This window comes from Echiichthys vipera, assembly GCF_963691815.1.
Source record: "Echiichthys vipera genome assembly, chromosome: X".
NCBI lineage: Eukaryota > Metazoa > Chordata > Actinopteri > Perciformes > Trachinidae > Echiichthys > Echiichthys vipera.
The window spans coordinates 36,510,662-36,534,343 of record NC_139825.1 but is presented as its reverse complement, the minus strand read 5'-3'; the positions used below and the strand labels follow the sequence as shown (position 1 = coordinate 36,534,343).

At 39.2% G+C, this 23,682-nt stretch overlaps 3 protein-coding genes across 4 annotated transcripts in view; 1 reads left to right on the top strand and 2 right to left on the bottom strand.

The window, feature by feature from the left end:
- Positions 1-7,436, bottom strand: part of atxn7 (ataxin 7) — a 28,148-nt gene extending 20,712 nt beyond the window's left edge. The window contains exons 1-3 of the mRNA XM_083939521.1: positions 7,399-7,436; positions 1,793-2,005; positions 1,529-1,597 (exon numbers count right to left, since the gene is read on the bottom strand). Of these exons, the coding sequence (XP_083795647.1) occupies positions 1,529-1,597; positions 1,793-1,997 (274 nt within the window). The 5' untranslated portion in view covers positions 1,998-2,005; positions 7,399-7,436. The remainder of the gene's footprint in view (positions 1-1,528; positions 1,598-1,792; positions 2,006-7,398) is intronic.
- Positions 7,437-11,879: 4,443 nt separating this feature from the next.
- thoc7 (THO complex 7) lies at positions 11,880-14,384 on the top strand. Its single transcript, XM_083938685.1, has 8 exons — positions 11,880-11,920; positions 12,167-12,287; positions 12,393-12,520; positions 12,698-12,784; positions 13,650-13,707; positions 13,827-13,893; positions 13,979-14,048; positions 14,241-14,384. Exons 1-8 carry the CDS (start codon positions 11,902-11,904, stop codon positions 14,300-14,302), a joined length of 612 nt encoding a protein of 203 aa, XP_083794811.1. The 5' UTR covers positions 11,880-11,901; the 3' UTR covers positions 14,303-14,384.
- Positions 14,385-15,195: 811 nt separating this feature from the next.
- LOC310965037 (interferon-induced GTP-binding protein Mx) lies at positions 15,196-21,104 on the bottom strand. 2 transcript variants are annotated; one of them, XM_083938420.1, is made up of 12 exons: positions 20,846-21,104; positions 19,326-19,463; positions 19,057-19,211; positions 18,009-18,147; positions 17,720-17,918; positions 17,402-17,480; positions 17,190-17,312; positions 16,931-17,072; positions 16,639-16,797; positions 16,196-16,272; positions 15,862-16,119; positions 15,196-15,753 (listed from the first exon to the last, which is right to left on the bottom strand). In XM_083938420.1, exons 1-12 carry the CDS (start codon positions 21,030-21,032, stop codon positions 15,529-15,531), a joined length of 1,881 nt encoding a protein of 626 aa, XP_083794546.1. In that variant the 5' UTR covers positions 21,033-21,104; the 3' UTR covers positions 15,196-15,528. The 2 variants fall into 2 exon arrangements, with proteins under 2 accessions (XP_083794546.1, XP_083794547.1); XM_083938421.1 differs by lacking the exon at positions 20,846-21,104 and adding an exon at positions 19,862-19,941.
- Positions 21,105-23,682: the final 2,578 nt, after the last annotated feature.

Below are 23,682 nucleotides of genomic sequence, written 5' to 3'. Positions count from 1 at the left end.
ATATTTCTGTGAGAGAAGTATTGCTATGCAATACTCCGGCTAGCTGCTACAGTTTGAATGCAGACCTGACTACAGGAGTTGTTGAGCTCAAACTTGCAGCTGCAATGACAATGAAAAAAACGTCAAGGTCACATTTGGCATGCCCTGCTTATGTTTCCTTGAGCATTAGGAAAAAATAATTTTAGAAAGTGATTTAAAGTAGCTATGGATGTTGAAGACTGTGCATGACATTAGCGCCTTTCGATAAACTTAATTGAGCTAGGCATTACACTACAGTCACTGTATCACTGTTGTAACCAAGTTTGTTCATCATTCATTTATTAAATTAGTTAAATGAACAGGTTATTTTTTAACTCATCCTGTTGACTTGCTTATTATGGTGTCAGTCTTATAACTTGGTAAACCTGGAAAATTGTATGTGATTGTTGATTTAAAATGAAACAAGATGCAAGTTTATTGTTATAACAATTTACCTTTGTAGTGAGGTTCATTCTACGACCAGTCCTACCAGCAGGACAGATAAACAAACTGAATTTAAACTGCAGTTCAACCTGTCCTGTGGCTCAGAAGTCAGGAATTTGTGTTTCTGACATAGTGGGTTTTATCACCCATGTCAAAAGATGCCCTTTCTCTTTATTCTGCCATGACTGAACCTTTCCAACTACTGCATGTGTAAAAGAACACTATCAGATAAACCTAAACATGTTTAAACTCTAGAGAGAAATCCTGGCATAATCTGAGATCGTAACAGGAACATAATCATCCTATCACTTTGTTATCAGAGTAGTCTGGAAGATTGCTTTCATCCATGGTGATGGCAGACTTTTAACGTTTACTAATATCAGTCCTGAATGATTTTTAAATGTACATGATATGCTGATTGGTGAGCAATTGCTTCAAAAGACATTCAAAAGTGTTGAATTTAGGATTGTTGTTCAATTTGCTATGCTTGAGTATTTATGTGTGGTAACTAAAACAACACTGTTGGTAGTATTTTGTGATGAAGCAGCGTATGAAATAGGAGCAATCCATGTTGTAATTTTTTATCATTTAAATAGAACTATGACTAAAAGTCGTAACCTCAGTTTTAACCTCTGCATTTCAATTTGTGGTTCCTGTTCTCATGGTTCTTGTTTTAATTAATAGACACAAGTTACTACTAATTAACTTTCTAAATTGGAACTAACTTAAAACTCTGATTAACTATAAAGTCTATTAAATTCATTCTACAAACAGAATATGACACTGTTATTACTATATGTGGGCCTATACCCGAGTACAGCGAGTCTAAGTTATTAACCGTTAAGTTATTTTAGGGTCAGATGCAAATGTCAACTACCACACGAATACACGTCTCAATCATTGTATCCGGTTATCCAGTCAATTCGTGATGCGCATGATTTACAGTGGGTTTAAATGTTGGCCGTACGACGCGTGTAAAGTGTTTGAAATCCATGTGTATGTGTGCAAACCTCCAGAATCAAAATATACCTTTGGCCCTAGAGGAGAGAGGAAAAAAAACACTCACCTTCTCTGCACAAACGCATGGCTTCTCGATTTTTCCCGAAGTCTTTGAAACTTTCCTCCGATTCAGCACCTGAAAATAAGGCGATCCGACACACAGACAAATAAATAGTTGCACTTGCTTGCCTGCTCGTGCTGTTGCTACCAGTAGCGTTTCTTCATATTCCACCAAAAACTGCATGCAATCGGCCAAAAAACAGGACGGGACTGGCAACTGTCGCGCTCTACCTCGCTTCCTCGCTCACATTCGGGACGCGGGGGGACTCACCGTCGTTGCCGTGGAGTTTGGCGGCGTCGACCCAGGTGTTCCAAGGCTGTCCCAGCATTATTTCTGGACTAGGCAAGGATCTCCGCTCCGCAACAGTCGCCATTGCTGTGGAGCTTTCTCTCCGCTGGATCTGCTGCTGCTTCAGCTGCTGCCTGGCCGCTCGGCGCTGCTCCCCCCTGACGTCATCCTCGGCCCTTTCCGACATTCTTTCCGCTACAATGTAACAACACGAGAGTCAGCTTTGGTCTGCTCGGGATAGGAGGACTTTTTCACTGACTGACACGGGCAAACGCGTGTTGTTTCACCGCACCCGCCCCTCACCATGAAAAAAAAATACTATATGACAAAGCTGACTAGCAGTTTATCTTCGGGGTTTGTGTCGCTGGCTAGTTAGCTTTCATTTATTTGACATGCAATGCTTAGCGAGTTGGTTTGATGGTTAATGTAAAACCATTCAAAATAAAATATGTCATAGGCAGAGGCGGATTTATGCACATGCTGGCCTAGGCTGCAGGTGTGCAGGGGCACCGGACTATTTTAATTTTTTTTAATTTGCTACACTGGGATAAACGTGCCACCTATTGTGGCCCTTAGAAACATTAAAAAAAAAAAATAAGTCACTGATTGGATAGATAAGGGACACATTTACCCAATCAGCTGCCATCATCTGGCCGGGTTCATGAGGTCAGTTTTGCTGTCAAATGATGCATCACTCACTCAGTGCGTTTACATGCACACCAGTAACCCGAAAATGGCCTCACCCTGGTTAAGGGAATAATCAGATTACTGAAGTTTCCCCAGTACACATGAGCGAGGGTTGAATGGGAAAATTAAAAGAGTAATTCGACCTCCGGTACAGTAGGCGGCGCTGCGCCAACATACAGCTGGACTGAATACGGCTTTATTTCCAGTTCACCATTGTCAAAATCACAGTTTAAAGATAAGATAAGCCCTATTGTTGTTTTTTTCACGTTGTTTTCGGGGCCGTTGCTTCCTGGTTTATTCTATTTCCGGGTCAAAAGCCACTGCCGCGGAGTGGGCAGCATGCACAGACTAGAAACCTGATAGTAAACCGAGAATGCTGTTTACATGCGCAAATAATCATGGTGTTTGAGAAACAGGAGTATGCCCTTAACCCGATTATAATCAGGTTTAAACTGCATGTAAACGCACTGACTGTTACTAGAAAAAACTGTCAGAAAGGAAATGTGATAACAGAGCACAAAAGCACGAGAGCGAGACCAAGATCTACTAAAGAAAATTCCTAAATTGACAGGTTTTTCAAGGTTGCAGTCTCTTCTTCTGTTCTTTTTTCTGATAAAGCATGATTAATAATGGGGGGGGGGGGGGGGGGCAAACAAACAGTAGCCTAGGGGCCCATGACCACCTTAATGCGCCACGTCACATAGGTTACACATAGGCTTACATAAGCTCTGGTGCACTCTGGTTATACCGCAACAGGTGACCTAGTATTATATCATTTATGGACAATATTCAACTTTCATTTTTAATACTTTACAGCTCTTTCCTTTTTTATTCAGATATAACTGTATATATTTCTTACAATATTGTATTGTATTTTGACATTTTCCTCAATTAATACAGTATATTCAGGTTACCTGGTTGGTCAGTGACAATTCACAGTCCTTATTGGTTATGGATACCGACAACTGGGTGAGCAGGCTTAACAAGCATGATAAGCTGTTCCTGTAGCTTGAGAGTGAACACGTGAAAATTTCAACTTTTAGTGCTTTTGAAAAATACTATACAGATAAATTTGCATTACATTCAGCAAAATGTGTATCAACGCATTACACTCTTTGTAATTTGGAATGGCTCTTCAATATACAGTGCATCCACAAAGTATTCACAGTGTTTCACTTTTTCCACATTTTATTACCATACAGCCTTATTCCAAATTGTATTAAATTAATCTCTGTCCTCAAAATTCTACACATAATGCCCCATTATGACCACGTGAAAAAAGTTTTCTTGAGAGTTTTGAAAAATTATTAAAATTAAAAAACAAAGAAATCACATTTACGTAAGTATTCACAGCCTTTACCATGAAGTTCAAAATTGAGCTCAGGTGCATCCTGCTCCACTGATCATCCCTGAGATGTTTCTACAGCTTAAATGGAGTCCACCTGTGATAAATCCAGTTGATTGGAAATGATTTGGAAAGGCACACATCTGTCTATATAAGGTCCCACAGTTGACTGCATGTCAGAGCGCAAACACCAAGCATGAAGTCAAAGGAATTGTCTGTAGACCTCAGAGACAAAATTGTCTCGAGGTACAAATCTGGGGAAGGATACAGAAAAATATCTGCTGCTTTGAATGTCTCAATGAGCACAGTGGCCTCCATCATTCGTAAATGGAAGAAGTTTGGAACCACCTTCCTAGAGCTGGCCGGCCGTCTAAATTGAGCAATCGGGGGAGAAGGGCGTTGGTCAGGGAAGTGACCAAGAACCCGATGGTCACTCTGTCAGAGCTCCAGCGTTCCTCCGTGGAGAGAGGAGAACCTTGCAGAAGGACAACCATCTCTGCAGCAGTCCACCAATCAGGCCTGTATGGCAGAGTGGCCAGGCGAAAGCCACTCCTTAGTAAAAGGCACACAAGCCTGTCTGGGATTTGCCAAAAGGCACCTGAAGGACTCTCAGACCATGAGAAAAAAAATTATCTGGTCTGATGAGACAAAGATTGAACTCTTTGGTGTGAATGCCAGTAGGAAACCAGGCACTGCTCATCACGAGGCCAATACCATCACTACAGTCAAGCATGGTGGTGGCAGCATCATGCTATGGGGATGTTTTTCAGCAGCAGGAACTGGCAGACTAGTAAGGATAGAGGGAAAGATGAATGCAGCAATGTACAGAGACATCCTGGATGAAAACCTGCTCCAGAGTGCTCTGGACCTCAGACTAGGGCGACAGTTCATTTTTCAGCAGGACAACGACCCCAAGCACACAGCCAAGATCTCAAAGGAGTGGCTTCAGGACCACTCTGTGAATGTCCTGGAGTGGCCCAACCAGAGCCCAGACTTGACTCCGATTGAACATCTCTGGAGAGATCTGAAAATGTATCCCATCCAACCTGATAGAGCTTGAGAGGTACTGCAAAGAAGAATGGGCAAAACTGCCTAAAGAGAGGTGTGCCAAGCTTGTGGCATCATATTCAAAAAGACTTGAGGCTGTAGAGGCTGCCAAAGGTGGTTCTACAAAGTATTAAGCAAAGGCTGTGAATACTTATGTAAATATGATTTCTTTGTTTTTTAATTTTAATACATTTTCAAAACTCTCAAGAAAACGTTTTTCACATGGTCATAATTATTGTACATTATGTGTAGAATTTTGAGGACAGAGATTAATTTAATACAATTTGGAATATGGCTGTAACGTAATAAAATGTGGAAAAAGTGAAACGCTGTGAATACTTTCCGGATGCACTGTATATTCTGCGGAAAACAACTGTGTCACATATCAATAAGTTGACAAACAGGCCCAACACAGGTATATTTTCAACAGTAACACAAAACATTAACCTTATTTTTCAAGAGGAGTGCATAACAAATCTTTTTTAGGTGTAATGTGTAACTTACCTTAGGTAGTTAAGCCACTGTCACAAATGATAAAACTCAGTGGATTACATTTTTTGGTATGGCTTTTATTGCTGATCCATTATTAGCCTAAACTAGCAAACCATTTAGGTTATGACATATTGACTGCCTTAATACTTGTTTATCTCAATGAGTAGCAGTGACTATGTCTGAAGTGTAATTGTTTTTAAAAAAAAAACATCTTTAATATATTGAAATCACAGGATTTCCACAAAATCCACTTAAAGACAATTATTCATTGCAGGACTGTTGTACAGGATTGTACTTAAATTAGAGGGATCTTTATTTTTAGAACTAGTATTTTTATGTATGAAAGAATAACAGAAAATGATTTCCCTTTTTTTGAGATATCAGCTTATAGGGCTGGACAATATATCGATATTTTATATTTTCATATTGTGATATGAAACTAGATACTTGCTGTGTCCCAAATACAAACTGGCTTTTTTGAGGGTGGAAGTATATTTACGACATAAGTTGGTAAAATGCAATGTACTGCATTTCTCCTGTCACGCACTCAAAAACGGCCGAACCGTTGAGTGTGGTTCGATGGACACTCAACGCCCTCAATTGCAGCCATTTTGTCTACGTAGTGCGAGAGGCAGTACTAAATTCAAACTGGAAAATGTCAGAACAACAGAGCAACGGAGCAACGGAGCAGCAACAACTAGATTCACTTTATAAATATGAAAAGAGGATCACAAGGATTTTTGGCGGTGTGTTGAGTAAGAAGTGTTGTTGGAAAAGCTTTTGAACAAAATAAACAGAAGAAGAAATATGATCATCAGTTCCGGTAAGTGCAGGCGTGATTTGAGACAGCACTTATTGGGGGAATTGAGTGTACTGATCGTGTCAGTACACTCACTGCAGTGCACGATTTAAGACACTGCATCAGTCTTAGATTTTGGATATTGTAATATTGTGTCGTGTATAATAAGTGTTGGCTTTTCTTCCTTTTAAAGGATGCATTACAGTAAAGTGATGTTATTTTCTGAACTTAGCAGACTGTTCTGTTATTTGCCTTTATCCACTTACCACAAGACTAGTTGGCAAGCGTGGTCAGACAAGCTCTTCACCTACATGTCTCATGCAACAGATACGCTCTCATTTTAATTGATCCATATGCATCAGCTCCGTATAGGCTTGCGTCTCACAGTGTAAACATGACCTGAAATGGTAATTTACGCTTCAAGACTTTTTAAAAAAAATATATATATATATGAATGCGATGTCCAATAAAAAGGCACTGAATAAAAATATATGTATTTACGTTTTGCAATCTAGGTGACGCAGAGTGTGGGCAGAGCCAGAGAGCAGCCCACTCTGCTCTGGTTTTAAACCCACATGTTCTCTGTTCACTTTTGCCCAGCAGCTTCCTTGGGAAGCAAGACACGGGAACTTCTTGGGTATTAAAGAGCTGCAGGGTATATTCATGGGCAAACCGTGACCTTCACTGTACATTTACTGTCACTAAATAACTCTTCTCCTATCATCTCCCCTGCGACTCAACACTTTGAAATTTGCAGACAAGTTGGTACTGGCATAGACAGGTGCTTCAGTGTTGCATGAATGCTGTTGGCACACAAGCGTGACTTTTGCTGTCTAGACGGTGGGATAGTCACATTATTGATGATTATTTATCAGAAATCTCTATGTGAAAATATTTTGTGAAAGCACCAGTGGCCAACCCTACAATATTGACAGAGGTATTTGATCAATATTATCGTGATATATTTTCTCTTTATTGCCCAGCCCTCTACCACACTCATTTTATCATGACTACATGTGTGTCTGTGTTATTTTGACCCTAAAATCCACAAAAAGGCAAAAACATGTTTGGGTTCTCTGGAAAGCAGTTACTGCTATACTGAAATCCAACATGTTTCTAAATAAGCCACAACTGTAAACATCTGTAAGCACTATAAAACTGCCTATCATTGGTTGTTCTCATTAGAATATAGAGTAATGAGTATTTGTGATATCTTACCTTGGCAAAAAAAAAAAGTTTAAAAAAACGTATTTTAAACTAATTCAGCCGATCCACATCAGTTTGGTTAATCGTTGGCCGCCACACACACTGGAGAGGAAGTCTGGAGACACACAGACAACCATTGAGAGAAAACAAATCAGTATCAGGCTCTTTGTTTTGATGTTTCTTCTCTTTTTTTACTCTTTTGTAAACTTAATTGAAACACATTTACCTCTCTATTTACAGTCCGTCCCCTATATGTTACCCTCTTAAATCCACACACACATGTTACTATTATACTTCTACCCTTATTACAAACCTGACTCAAAAGATAGAATTTCCAATTTTCGATAATAAGTGAACGCAGCATAACCATTGGTGACGATCTAGGCAGAACGACCAACCGCTGTCAGCAGCGTCACTAACATGGCGGCTTATTTACCTCTAGCCCGCAAGTGTCACCACAGACACGGTTATTGGAATACTTGGCAAAAAAGGAAAGTACAAGTACTTTCATTAGTGGGTCATATGATAACATTACATAGTAATACTACCACAATGTAGCGCAAACTAACTATCCAATACTTTATCTTTATCCACCACGCAATAATTAAATCTTACTGCTCATTTCTGTCATATACAGTCATACATATTTTATCTTATACATTTCCTCTACATTTAACTTATCTGATTTCATGTTCCTTGAATTTCATTTGACCTGTATTCCTACATCTACTTCATATATATTTAACTAAGAGTTTATTGTTTTGTTTTTTTATACGTTCTGTATTTATTTAGCTTATACTTTATTTTGGTTATCTTATACTGTATTTTGTTAAACCTCCCTTGTGTTTTTGTAAGCTGCTGGAAATTCAATTTCTTTGCGGGAGTTCATCCCAAAGGATCAATAAAGAAAAGTCTAAGTCTAGTCTTAATGCCAAAAATCAAAATTGAACAACCATCTAAATATTTACAAAGTTCACAAAGAAATGTAATAAAAGTTCAAGATTTGACAGTTTTATAGCAATAAGTGCGTTTAGCTTTGTAGTTGAATGGTGGCTGTTCTGTGGTCTTAAAATGAAGCGGCTTGGTTTTTCCAAAATAAATATTGCATGGCAAACATGCAATCAACTGATATTCGATACCGTTCACTGCTCATATCAAACAACTCCTAGAGAAAATGCTTGAAGCAAGTAATTTGGAAGACAGTATGACATGTCAGATATGTCAGACAGTATGGTAACATGATATGTTCCTCAGCCTGTGAATGTTCTCATTTGTCCAAGTCATCGTTATCCCCAAAGCCATTTCAGTCAAAAGAAACTGGACTTGGTTGGGACTGATCCCACCCGGTCAGTTGTGTACATGAACTGATGAAGCCTCTTGGATGAGTGATGAAACGTCTTCCTAGACAAACAACCAAGTCTGCTTTCTTTTGACTGAAATCGCTTTGGGGATGATATGTTCCCATTATTTAAATCAGAGAGTCAACACAAGATCATACTTAATTTCTACCCCAGCCCTTACACATGTCTACACACATTGACTATCACTGTAAAATCAGAGTGAATGTATGATATACACTGTAACATCATTTAATTTCATAAGAAACTAGGTACTTGTTATTGAGGTGCACAACTTGACAGGACAACTCTGTCAGATAACTGACATTAGCTAACAGAGACCAAGAAGAGCAGTTTTACTGGATAGCTTTGCTCCCACCTCTTCGTACGTATATTAACATGTTTTCATATAAATAGAAAGTAATCATTAATACGGCATGTGGAGGGAAAAAACCCTCTGAAAACAGGCTCCATCCAGTGTGTGTCTGTGACTGGTACAAACGTTAGGGCAGCCGTGGCTACATTAGCCTGCTAGCTGAAGCCTGTAGACAGCCATGACTAGCGTTAGCGAGGAAGCAGCAGCCTGACAACACAGCAAAAGTCAAGAGCAGTCGACACGAATGGACAACAACTTTGCTCTTACCGAGGCTCTGGGGGCTGTAGACGCACACGTGACCCCAGGCAGATGTGTATCAACCGGATGCACCGGGCGAAAGAGACAGAAGACGGTGAGAAAGAGCGAGTGCGGTGCTCAGCCTCTGTGGAGGTCTTCACCTGGTGCTGCCATGTCTGTTTACCAGACTGCATTGTGGGACAGAGACGTCACTGCTCCTGAGCGCGCACGCACGCCATGACGCACACACACTCTGCATGTGTTAATAAACAGCTTCTCCATCATACTCACCCCCAATTATATTTTGGGAAAAAAATGTGGGCTTGCTTTCGTTTTAACCTGTAACTACTCACCTGACAAGCTTCCGGTCACGCTGTCCATATTTTATCAGCAATCACTTCTTTCTGGGAAAAAATGCTCCACTCGCAATTTTATCCTCACAAAACTGTGTTATGGAATAACGACTGTATTTCTATTAGGAATGTGTCTCTTTTATTCCAAATGGTTTGAGAGATGTATAAATAATATTTAGTCTGTTTCGGATGAACATCGTCTTGTCCTCTCCTACGGGAGTTTCTTGTCGCGTCATAATTTTCCTGCACCTTTCAAAGAATACAACTCTGTGATAAAAGCGACGCCCTCTGGCTTACTTAGTTTAATGAAATGTCTCTTTGAAGACATTAGACCAGAGGGTAAATCTGCTTTTGCTTTTGAATGGTATCAACACACAAGAAAATAAATATAATAATACTTTTTTTTCAAGATAAAAAGAGGTTTTCTCCACGAGGAACGTTTTATTGGTACTCTCATTTAGAAGCTATACTGGGAAAAAGCATGGCTTTTACCTCACAAATACTGTATTCATAACAAAGTAAAAGAAACTCATTTCATTCTTCACAAAATATATCCTATTAACGCCCTCATTTCAAAATGTATGGATGTGAACAGCTCTTGTGTTTTTTGTGGGCATGCTGATGAAACTTTAAACCATCTGTTTTTTTAATGTAATGTCACAATGCAATTTTGGCCAGAATTGTGTTCTTATATCTTCCTCTAGAGATGTTATATGTTATTATGAAAATAAGAACAGGTGTCTTCAGTATGAAGTTAATGTTTTAATATTTATTTAATATATTTATTTGTTATTGATTTTTTAATTGAATTCAATCCACTTTAGTGAAAAACTAAAATAATACAACATTTTTAGACAACTATGAAAAGATATTTGATATACCCCCTGGAATTTAATAACAGAATATGACAATGATAATAATTATGGTGGCAAACATGATCAATGATGAGTAGTGGCAATAGCAGCTACGATATAGCGAGACATACAACTGATGGTGTTTTATGGCTACAAATTTTATAGTTTATTAAACTAGTGATAGTATATATGAGTAACAGTGATAATAGCAGCAGGAAGCGTCATGTAGGACCACGGCAGCAGGCACCAGCAAGTATTATCCCCGGGCAGACTAGGCCTATAGCAGCATCATTAAGGAGAACAAAATCTTATCGTCAGCCCTAGCTGTAAGCTTTATCAGAAAGGAAAGTTTTAAGTTTACTTACAAAGGAGAGGAGCTTGGTAGCTGAAGGCTCTGCCTACCATTCTACTTTTGAAGACTATAGGAACGACAAGTAGCCCTGCATTCTCAGAGCACAGCGATTTAGTTGGGTGATACGGTACTATGAGCTCTTTAAGATACGAAGGAGCCTGACCAATAAGAGCTTTGTAGGTAAAGAGAAGGATTTTAAATTCTATTCTAGATTTTACAGGTAGCCAGTGCAAAAAAGCTAATACAGGAGAAATATGTTCTCTTCTATTTGTTTTAGTTAGTACACGAGCTGCAGCATTTAGGACCAACTGGAGACTCTTAACAGACTTATTGGAGCAGCCTGATAATAAGGAGTTGCAGTAGTCCAGCCTAGAAGTAACAAATGCATGGAGAAGTTTTTCTGCATCTTTCTGAGACACATCGTTCCTAATTTTCGCAATATTACGCAGGTGAAAATTCACAGTCTTTGTCGTTAGTTTTATGTGAGAATCGAAGGACATATCCTGATCAAAAATAACACCCAGATTCCTTACTGTGGTGCTGGAGGACATCACAACATCATCCAGAGTAACAATATCTTTAGCTATTGAGTTTCGGAGGCCTTTGGGGCCAAGTACAATAACTCTCTTTTTCTTTTTCACTTTAAAGCAGACGCTCTGACAGTATGTAACTGTTGGACTTTACTTTGCCTGTCTGCAAACATTCAATAAAGACATTTGGAGAAAAAAAATCTCATCTTCATAAATGTCTCTTTTCCTTTTCTTTCCTCATTTCTATTGGTGTTCTTCTACTTATTCAGTTGTGTATGTTGTACTACGCAACTTAACCGATTTTATACATTTGTATTATTGTTTTTTTTATTATTAATAAAGCTTTCTAAAAAAAACTTTAAATTCAGACCGTGCTCTCGTCTGTGGCCAATCACCGCCGTCTGTTACCGGAAGCGGGGTGAGCTGCATTGTTCATTTCCTGCTGCTCAATAAAGTGGATCTGGGTCGGTACGGATATGGGGTCTGTTACAGATGGTAAGTAACGCTTTAATTTATTTATTTGTTTCTACTTTCTGGTAAAAGCCAGGAGTTTAAATGCGTGTAGAAACTCTTTAAGTACCGAGCCAATTTTACGCGTAGCAGCAGCTTGCTTTCAAAACAGCTAGGATAATATGCAGTAGCCTGTGAGCTAACAGTTAGCCCAGCGGCTCTTGTATTATATGTATGTATACCAGCTGAATCTGGGAGGTCGTTTGATGCCCGCTTTCGCCCCTGTTTTAGATGATACTATTCGGAAACGCCTTCTTATTGACGGGGACGGAGCCGGAGATGACCGCCGGATCAACGTGCTGCTGAAGAGTTTCACCAAATGGTGCAACTCTCCTGAGACCCCGGACGAAGGGTGAGCTCCACACACCCCAGCCTTGGACTTTGTCACCAAGAATGTATGTAAAAGTGTGTTGAATGCTTGCCTCTTGTCATAAACCGTGTTTGTGATTGTGTTCAGGTTCATGCAGTATCAGAGGATGGTGGGCATACTGGCCCAGTGCGAGTTCTCCATGGGGAAGACGGTGATGGTTTATGACATGAATCTTCGTGAAATGGAGAATTATGAGAAAATCTACACTGACATAGGTAGGAAATATGGATTTTCTGATACTGACCCTGAATATTTACAACCCCTGACACCCTCTTATTGAATCATTCATTTATATATAACAGAAATACTCATGTTCATGAATTTCAGCCACATAAAGAATGTTTTTGTGTAATAATAATAACCCTGTTATCACCCTTGTGTCCACATTGCAGAACAAAATATCATGTCTGCACACGACAAGATAGCAGAATGCAAAAAAGACATTCAGAGGGCAAAGAGAATACGGAAAAATCGCCAAGGTACGAATATTTCCAGTTCTCCCGATTGATTTTTGGCAATTATCTACAGGAGAGATTTACTACATGTGTTTTATATAGACTGACAAAGACCAGAGGCAATATTGGAGTTGTTGTCCCACCATGTTGAAATACAACCAATACGAACACAGTTTAACATACTGGTGAAATGGTAGTAGAAGAAAAAAGATATTCTTCCAATGTGAGGATTTGCTCCTTTTGCTCTGTTTTATATAATTGTTGACTGGATATCCTTTAGTTTGGCTGTTCGTCAGCCCAAACAAGCAATCTGAAGACACAACTTTGGGCTTTGGTGACTTTGATTTTGACTTTGAACTTTCTGACAATTGATGACTATAATTGACTTGAAAATTGACTAAAATTGACTACGCAATTGTTGGGTCAATGTAAATTATAAATAAGTCATAGTGTGTGGTCTATATCTACTCTGTAAAGTGTCCTGAGATAACTTTTGTCATGATTTGGCACTATAAATAAAATTGAATTAAAGTATTGTTGGGATAATCTACTCTGAAAATCTTAAATTGTTCACAGGGGAAATTATATTTCCTTGAGGACCACAGTGAAGTGTTTCTAATGTAGATTATACGATTTGATTTTGTAAACAACCACAATCTCAGAATCTTTAATACATGAAACCACTGCTCACCGATTCTGTTGCTGAATTTTTATTGGCGTAATCTCACACTATTATACCAGTAGCCTTCATACACTGCGTCCATTAATCATTTTAATCTGTGGCAATATAGTTTTTCAGAAAAATGTATAATTTATAATAATTGTGTTTAGTGTGAGCTAGTTTGAATTTCTGCTTGTCTCACATTTTACTTTTTTCCTTTCCTTCCAGAGTACGATGCTCTAGCTAAGGTTATCCAGCAACACCCAGACCGACATGAAACGCTAAAGTGAGTCAGCCTTTCATTTGATTCATCAGATACTGAGTTGTTCTGCTTCAGGTGTTAGAACAATTTGGGCTTATATGATAATCAGAGAATGTGCTTAATGTTTGTATGATCACTTACAGGCGCTTGGAGGCACTTGACAATGAACTCCAGCAGCTGTCGTACATCAAGGAGAACGTAGATGCAAAGGTAAAGGCAAATACATTTATCATCTCTACTATTCTAACTTATGTCTTCAAGTAGTGATATTGTATTTGAAAATGTCTAAACACAGTTGGAGTTAAGGAAGAAGCAGTTCCATGTGCTACTCAGCACCATACAGGAGCTACAGCAGACACTTGAGAGTGAGTAAACAAGGACATTCTGGGGGCCATACTTCGCATTGTGTGTGCTGTTTGATGTCCCTATGTCATGTTCTTTATTCCCAATAGCTGCTGGATTTGTATATCGTTAAAAACAAAACAAAATGTTGATCTTTTTCATCTGTAAATTGGAGAAAAAGTAGAGGTGCATTGCTAATTTTTTATCTTTCCTAGATGATGACAAGTCAGACAATGACAGCAGCACTCAGGAGAGCACTGCAGAGAGCGGGGAATGAACTCACCCTGTCTGAAATAAATGAAGTGAACTGCAATTAAATGATGGTGGTTTTTTTTATGTATTTTTGAATAAATTTGAATTTCTTCACATCAGTCTTGTCCTTGTATTTCCCAACATGGTGGATTTTCAAATGTATGTCTGTCCATATACCTCATGACTTCTGTTGGCAAATATTTCATGAGGAGAATGCACTGTATGCAAGAGAGATACAGTAGACTGATATAAACAACACAGGAATCAGGAGTGGAGTATTAATTAATGTAGAACTTGTTTTTATTTTTATATTTAGACTCAAAAGTCAATTGGACTAATTTATATACACAGCCTTAGTCATTGGTACATCCTTCATTTGCAGGACTTTTCAGTGTTTAGTGTCCTAAAGTCAGAATTGAACTGGGGAAGAAAGCTTTTAGGTGTTTTTGAACGCATGGAACAAGCTGCAGACTGTTTCAAAACAAAGTATCACATTGTGGCCATGTGCTTTTTTTTTAATTGATAAAACTCTGTGTTGCTAGTATTCTTGGCCAAGTCTCCTTTGTAAAATAGATCCTCAATGTCAACGGGACAAACAATTAAAAAGAAAAACCCATTTCCTCTGTAAAACCACAAGGGGGAGCCAAAGCACTTTTGCACCAATACTTGTTTGTAGTCATTAAGTTTCATGTACATGTTACCACATCCATCAAGAATCAAACAGCTAGAAGTCTCATAAGAAAAAAATATTTAGTGTTAAGTCTTAGCCTGTTTAACATGACATTGATATTGATGTTTGGCTCAATATAAAGTAGTTGCTGTAGTAGTAGTATCATTCAAAGCAAGTTGGAATTGCCAAACAAGACAAGACAAACAATCAATTCAAAGCAAATCTTTATTTAAACAAATATATTTGAACCAATATGAACAAGATGCAAATTAACAATTTTTAAGTCCAATCAGAAACAAGTTCAGGACTTATACAAGGTCGTCCTATGATCTAATTCTTACTCTTTAAAAAAACAAAAAACAAAAGGAGTGCCTAATACAGTTCATTTAAAACAACTCTGCACATGCTGATACTAAGCTGTTCTGACTTAACTGTTACATCCAAGGCAAATGCGTCTGTTCCTAAGACAACACAGTAAAATAATAAAATAGCAAATACAGCAACAGGAACAAAAACAACAGTATTGTATTTGTCAAATGAAAGAGGAACAACAGACTAATGCTGTTAGGCCCTGACCCCGTCTAGAACTCCACCAGGTATGCACGGGCCTTCATGAGGCGTTTAAGGCGACTCTGTAAAGCAGCCCTCTTGCTGCCAATTTCACAATCTTCCTTCAGCAAGAACTCCATATTCTCCTTGTCTTGAAGCATCTGCAGCATCTCCCTCTGCAGCTGGACAGCAGACTCTTGCAACATCTGGTAGCGGATAACCAGCGGGATCTGGTCAGCCAGGCGCTGGTTGGCAATCTGAAATAGGAAAAAGAGGGAAAAGTTTGACAGACGAGGGCAAACCAAGGGTCTAAACCTTGTCATTGTTTGTTTAATAATTAATCATGCCTCAACATTAAAACTTACTTTATAATAGGATTTGAGGTGCAACATTAGCTCCTGAAGTGTTGCATGATTATCCATGCTGTACACAATACTCCTCTCTTTAAAAAATGGTTGTAATTTCTGATTGTCTTCCTCCTCATCCTCCTCTTTCTTCCTGTCACTCAAACTGCTGCTGTAGGTCCTGTCTTGAGAGTAAACGATCAGCTCCATCTTGAACTGGGTCCTCAACATGGATTCAGCAGTGGACTCTTTCTCCTGCTTGATGGCTTCGATCTTTGCCTGGAAAATAAGACGTGATCAGTCTGAACTCCACCGTGGATATTATACAAATTAAACTATAAAAAGTGGTGGCTACCTTGGCCGTTTTAACAAGGTTAGGAAAGCCAATGAAGCTAGTGTAGGCCAGCTGTATGAACGCCTTCCTAACAGCATCTAGAAGGAAAGGGAATACAACAAGTTACAGGACAGCTGGAGGTTGCATTGTAAGAAAAGAACATCTGCTCCAAAAAATCATAATTATTTTACCACAAAAATTGGGCCTAAATGCAATATATATATATATATATATATATATATACACCAATAAAAATTGTCACGGAAGAGTAGAGGGAATAGACAGCTTGTCTGTGTGGTTCTATAGTACATTTACACAAAGCGTTGGTAAAATGTAATCTCTTTTCTGAGACGAGTGAAAAGAAAGAAAGAACTTGGCCACAAACAAATGGAGGCTGAATATTTGACGTACTTTCATCAGGTGACCAGAAACATGACTCTAAATGAATACTTTTTACACTGTACCTCCTATGTCCTTCAGTTTCTTTACAGCGGGTTCTTCCAGTTGTTTGATCTGGTCCTTCACCATGATCTCAAATGTCTTGTAGTTGATAAAACCCGGAAGTTCTCTTCCACGGTACTTCTCTTCATATTCCTCCACCTCTTTCTCAATTCTCTTGTTAACTACAACACACACGCACGCACGCACACGCGCACACGCACACACACACACACACACACACACACAAACATATATATATATATATTTCCTGCTGTTGATGGGCAGCTGTAGACCAGATCAAAATGATACACTCACACTTTTCTCCTGAGTGGTCCAGGTGGGAATTCCACTTTCCAAACTCTCTTCTGAGCATAGAAAACACATTAGGCCTGTCTCCACACTTGAGTTCCTCTCCGGTAGTCAGACTGAGGGCATCCTGAGTGAATGCTGTCACTTTCTGCAGCATAACATATGCAGCAGTTGTTAATGGGTGTTTTATAGTGATTTAATAAATATTTTTGATTCATACACGGCAGTGAGCATTTGTAACCAGGAGTAAAGCGAGGGAGCTCACGTCAATGAGGAAGAAAAGTTTCTCAGCTGCATCAGATGGGGGTCCACTGCCATATCTCTCCAGCTCTGCCTGAGTCTGCACTAGTTTCTCCTCTATCTGCTCTTCCAGTCGAGGCAGAGACATCTGTAAATCACACGAGTCGAAAACTTAATACCTAAAGTACGCAAAGTAATGTCATCGTAAATTGTTAATTTGAAGGAGAAAGAATTCACCTCAATATGATGCACCAGCTCGAGTGTGAGTTTCTCAGCAAGGTTAGGAACAGTAGCAAGGTCTTCTTTGAAGAGAGTTCTACAGAAGAATAAAAGGATACTGACTGAGTAAATGTCCTATTTCATGTAAAATGCAAATAACTGCATTAAATATTTCACAAAGGATATATTTTCAGGATTCGGACACCCTTTCCATGGTCAAATTCAAGCACTTTTCAAACCTTAAAAACGCAACATTCAGATTCACGCATTTTCAAGGATTTGAAACACCCGCACAACCTTGTATTTGTTAAAAATATTAAAAATGTAAGAACTTACTGGAAATGCACATGGTCGTTGAAGAAAGCTTTCTCTCTTTCTATTGCTTCAGTAAGAGACACCTTCTCTGTGATCTCCTTCTGACCTCTGCACTTGACGATCATGTAGCCCTTCTTCAGGTGGATGACCTCATTATGGACAATTTCAACCACTGTCTCTTCTGTGCCTCTGTCAACCAGGTCAGGCTTGGTCAAGATACCTGAGACAGAGAAGGGCAAACAGACTGTGAACTATCCGGAAGTCAATAAACATGATGAAGTGGTCCTTTTCCAGAATCAGCTCTATTTACCCAAAGTCCTCTCTCCATCAGGATCCACCTCCCGTGCCATCTTCAAAGCCTCTGTGGTTGCTATGTCCACGTTGCATGGAACCACCACCAAGCTAATGGTTTCTTGTTTTGTTATGAATTTCTGGATCAGTCTCTTTATCTGAAAGAATGAATTAATATTTACATTAAGTTATGAGTTGTACAACTACCATAGAACTACTGTTCTTAAATGTATAATGAGTGAAAATGACAGGACTTAAAAGTTAAATATGGAGAATGAGCAGGAGACCACCATTTAGTGTCTCAAGATCGTAGTCGCAACAACAAAAAATAATTAAAAGCACTACACCAGTAGCCGAGAGGAGACCGGAGTCTGTTTGAACCTGTTTGAACCCATCACCTGCGGCAAATTGCATCATAAAAACAAGTATTGCAGAGAAGTTTGACTGACTGTTAGCGTTACAACTAAGTAAACATGAAAGTTAGCTTACTGATCAAAGAGAAACGTAGCCATTTTGGCGAGTGTTTTAATGCCATTGACCTCTTTTATCTCAGTCCATCGTATGAATTATAGGCCTATATTGACTCTGGTTTTGCCCGTGTCCGGTCACTCAGCCCTGGCACTTTCACCCAGTGCCAGCCCAAAGTAGCTGCTCCGAAAAATAGACAACCCTGGCAACACGCAATGCCGACCGCTATTGGCCCGTACAATGTAAACAGAATGTGACAGATAATATTTGTCAAACCCGTCGAAAAACTTTTTAAAATATCATATTCTGACTAAATTTATTTTTCTCAATGGAAAAGCAATACTTTCATTTTGTACCCCTCAAAACGCCCCGTGGATAATATATATATATATATATATATATATATATATATATATATATATATATATTTTAACTATAGCTTTTAATAAAGATTCTACATATTCAACATTTAAGTCTATAGCCTTGCTATAATCCACAGACCTCACTGTCAATACTTTTCCTCGGAAGAACTTTCTACTAAAGACTTTATCCTCATGAAAACGTGGATAAAGTGCTTTGGGGACACTGAACAAACATGCCTGGTCTCCAATGTTCTCTGGTTGTCCTTTTACAGCCACTCTTGCGATGCCGGGGAGGTCAATGAGCGTCAGGTCTGGAACATCAGGAGAGGCGATCTCCAGACTGATGAGGTCATCACTGATTCCTACCCCGACGCCGGCCATTTCATCCTGAGCTGGAGTGAAAGGAGATGATGTTCGATGGTGACAGGAGGGACATGCTGATCACTGAAACCTAAAAGAATTCAGTAGCTTCATCAATATTTGGCTTTTGATTGACATTACAGTACCTTCTCTAATCTTTTTCTCCACATCTGCAGGGTCATCTATCTCTTCCACATAGTCCTGGTAGCTTATCTTTCCATACCACTCCTCTCCTTCTTTCTTTCTCTTCATCTTCAGTTCGAGAGGACATCTTGTTACAATGCCTGAATTAATAAAGAGAGGAGAAAGATTTAAAGTGAAATCCAGTGTGCTTGGTGAAATTATGAAAAGCAGAAGGCTATCTTAGAAAACACTGATATCATCTTTATAAATATGGAATCAATAAAACACCTTCATAGGATAATATGTCCCAGACATACATATGCTAGAGAAGTCTAATAACAATATCCAAACAGGGGCATGTCTTTAGTGTGTGGCTCTATAGAGCTCCACAGTGATGTTAACCATACTATCTCTACAATCCAAGCTAAACTTGCCACAAGTTATGAGACTGTGAAACAACGGCTTATGCTCCTGAATCCACAAGTCAGAATGACATCATCCTTGTTTTAAGAAAACATGTTTTATTTGCAATTCCACGGAGAAATAAGACACTACCTACGTGTAACAATGTCACTGATTGGTGGAGTTTGGCGTATTCATGACAGCATTACTGTTTGGTCTGTTTGCTTCTCCAACTTATTTCGTAGTTGGTTGACTAGAAGGTCACTATTGAGCTCTATACATCAGCATTTTAACACTGTAAACCATTGAGAGTCTGTTAGCATACTGACACCAGCATTGTTTAGGTCATTCAAAATTGCCAGTCCCTATCCGGCTGTTAAGTCATGACGTAACACCCTTTCAAAATATGATTTCCGGTCCAAGCCTCGTATTTCTACAACGCCGCAGTGCTGTGTTCCCTGCTGTTTGAACAGATCTGAGTTTTAAAAAACAACAACGTAACTGTCATTGTACCTGTTTCTCATGGATGAAAAAGGTGTCTAACTGACGTTAGAGGTGATTGTAACTGTTCACATGTTCGGCCGTTGTTGTCTGTTTTGTTTCAACGGAGCGCTTGGACCCGGAAAATCGGGAAAGGGTGTTACGTCATACTTAACAGCCGGATAAACCTGTTAAAATGAATTCCATTGCTAGGCAACAGCCTTGGCCCAGGTTAACGTCCTGTTCCTGTTGATGCCATTCATATTCACTGCAACAGGAATTTACCCACTGACTGGGATCAGCTTACTCCTAGCCTCGGGTAAGTTGAGTCACAATAACACTTTTTTTCTGAGGTCATATTTTCAAGGCTTTTTCATAGATGCAGTAATAGTTTTGCAGTTGATAGACAGCATCCCAAATTGAAAGTAAAAAAGTTAATGGTTCTTCTGTCTCAATTGCCCTTGCCTGGAGAACCACACGGTTTTACCGTACCCAACTATCTTCTGCCTTTATAGAGCCATAGCTGTGCAACATCGGTGCAAAATTCACAAAGAAAAGTTATATTTTTATTCCAGCTGAAAAAATCACTAGGCTATATCTGCTGTCATATTCGATTTATGGATAGATAAATATATGTTTTGTCTCGTAGACAGTAACTTACCACTTCCTCGTGGCAGCGCCACCCCTGACAGCGCCTCCAACACGGAGCTCTTCCCCGAGCTTTGGTCTCCAATCACGGCGATAGCAGGCAGCGCCAAGTCCTTCTCTACACCCAGAGAGCGAAGCGAGTCAATGAGGTCAATGCAGGGACGCACCTTCTCCTCATAATGTTGGTTCAGAGAGTTCATGATGATGTTGTTTCCTGTAAATAAAGAAGGAATAAACTGACTGACTTGTGCCTGTGTTGAGTCTAGACTACACTGTCAGGATGCTGAGGCGTAAGTTGATGCCACCCACGGATGTAGAGACGAATGCAGAGATGCAGCGATCAGAAGAAATGAAAGTTAAGGAAGGTTTCGTTTCCTTGACTTTCGTTTCCTTTGTGATTAAAGGGAATAGACTGGGCGGATTGTGCTGCTGCAGGTATGCTTTGTTCGTGAGGAACCTAGAGCAGACACTTTGATCATGCTTTCAGGCTGCAAGTCACTATACGTGGATGAGTAATAAAACCAGTCCGAACTCAAATGTACCGAGGGGTGGGGAGTCTGATGTTTGAGGAAAATATTCTACAATGTGATTTACATTTGATTAAAAGATTAAACTTCTGAGTGCAGTTTGCCCTGACCAGGCCACAGACTCAGTCCAAAACACTTTATTATTATTTGATTAGATTTATTACACATTATTTCTATTTGCATCTCAACTATCTTTACCATTAACCTTTTCTTTAAGCAGCCAAATCCACATTCAATTTTATTATAAATTGTTCGTCATTTTCAGATCTTGTCTCTGCCCCTCAGTAAGTCTGTGGTTATTAGTATTTGGTTTTACACAGTTGTACATATTTCCTGCCGTGGTGTAGATAGTCATTTCAGTCTCTCCTATCTCCCTTGATGTTGATGGTCAGTTTCATGTCTCCCTACCTTCCTCTCTTCCACAATCACATGTTGTTTTTGTTGTTGTTTTAGGAAAAACTGCTATCATTTGTTTCCTCCATATCAGGGCTGGATGAACCTCTTATTATTAGCAGAATAAACTACTGAGTCCAGGGGGCAATATTGCACGAAAGCAGGTTTTAGAAATCCGGGATAAATGAAAAAGCCAGCCTTGAACTGGTCTGGTCTGATCATCCTGGCTTAATTAGTCAGAGGTGTAAGTAATTCTGTTGAGTGTTAGTTCATAGCTTTGAAGGAGAGACGCAAGGTCAACCACAGATTTACTGATCTAGAAATGGAAAAGAGCGTGCAGCGGTCTTCTCTGCGTCCAACAGCAGGTCCTAATAGAAACCTATAAGAAGGTAAAGCATGTAATTTGTAAAAAAAAAAAAAAAGGAAATCCAGCCGCTATTATTATTATTAAACAACAAGAAAAGGGGTGACGGGCAATATCAACGGACCAGTTGAACAAGCAACTGGACAAAAAATATACATGGAAAATCCTGTCTTAATCCCTTATCTAGGTTTTGTGCAAAAGCCCCCAGGCCCACTTTAATAAACACTAACAAATCCATTGCTGATAACAGGCACGCCGTTAGCATTTGGGGGAATAGCCCCAGACCTCTGTGCAGTCAAATAAATACACATAATGATGATAAAAATAGCCCATTGCAGTAGACTTTTATGTGGTTGCATTACCAGCAGCTGAAGATGCAACATTGAAGCTGTGAAAAACGCAGAATTCTGACGTGTCCACATTTTTGTACAGTCTATGGTCCACACTGACAAGTGACTTGCCAGTGTTTCGGTTTAACGAGTGACTGTGTTAACTGAGTGCGTCTGCACTCGCTGTAGTGACTGCAGATGATGAAAACAGGATTATGTCTTTACGAGATACTCATAGACTGTATAAAAAGGAGATACTCTGAGATATGTTTTACTAACGTTACATTAGGGAGACAGGTTCGTGGCTGGTGGCGCACTGAGTTAATCTCTTATAACTTTAATTTATTTTCCCACAATGGCATGACTACGAAAGTTTTCATGTGGTAAATAAAATTCTACGCACACGTGTTTACACAGGCAGGTTTCGAAGACAAATGGATTTATTTAGAAAAGGAATTAGAGATAGATATCAGGAAGAGTGAGTCGCTCTCTTCCTGTTTACCGTAACAACAAGCAACAAACAAAACGCCACTGACACATTTACTCAAACAAATCTTTAAAGACTGATCAGGCAGGTGATGTTATGTTTAACATTGTGATGAAAACCGGCCAAGGTCAGCCCCCTCTTTCTATTTCCTGTCAACCTCCAACTGTACTATCAAAATAAAGGCATGAAAGGCCAAAAAAAAAAAAAAAATTAAGGTGAAGTGGCAGGTGTGGTTAATAGCAACAGAGTCACCAAGTGTATGGCAGACTGACTGATAGGTACTAGTGTTTATCTGTATTAGTATAAAGATGTAATATAAAACATTGAATGTGATACAAAACTCAGAATAATATAGTAATATGGTAAGATGTAGGATGGGAAATCAGATAAAGTAAAAGGCAGTAATATAATATAACACAAGGTATGGCACAGCAATATAGTTTAATAGAGATTCTTGATAGTTGGTTGATCTGGTCCTTCAGCATGATCCCAAAGGTCTTCTTCTCTTACTTTTCCCTCCACCTCCCTCTCAGTCCTCTTGTTAACTGCAACAAACAAACTTAAACACATTTGGTGTTTTAATGGACCAACAGCAGATGCATAATGGTGGAGACTCCATCAGTGGGCGGAGAATGAGAGCCTATGCTTTTGGTCTACAACCCCATTTAATGTAAACACAAACAGAATGTGATGATTTTCAAAATTTTGGAACCACAAATTTGCTTGAAAATAGCCCAAAGACAATATGTT

Coding starts and splice junctions, on each gene's coding strand:
- LOC310965037 (XM_083938420.1), bottom strand. CDS start 21,032: ATGAACTCTCTGAACCAACATTATGAGGAGAAGGTGCGTCCCTGCATT. Junction 19,212..19,325: donor GGAGAAAAAGATTAGAGAAG/GTACTGTAATGT, acceptor CTTTCACTCCAG/CTCAGGATGAAATGGCCGGC. Junction 16,798..16,930: donor GGACCACTCAGGAGAAAAGT/GTGAGTGTATCA, acceptor TGTGTGTTGTAG/TTAACAAGAGAATTGAGAAA.
- thoc7 (XM_083938685.1), top strand. Junction 12,288..12,392: donor CCTGAGACCCCGGACGAAGG/GTGAGCTCCACA, acceptor GATTGTGTTCAG/GTTCATGCAGTATCAGAGGA. Junction 12,521..12,697: donor GAAAATCTACACTGACATAG/GTAGGAAATATG, acceptor TCCACATTGCAG/AACAAAATATCATGTCTGCA.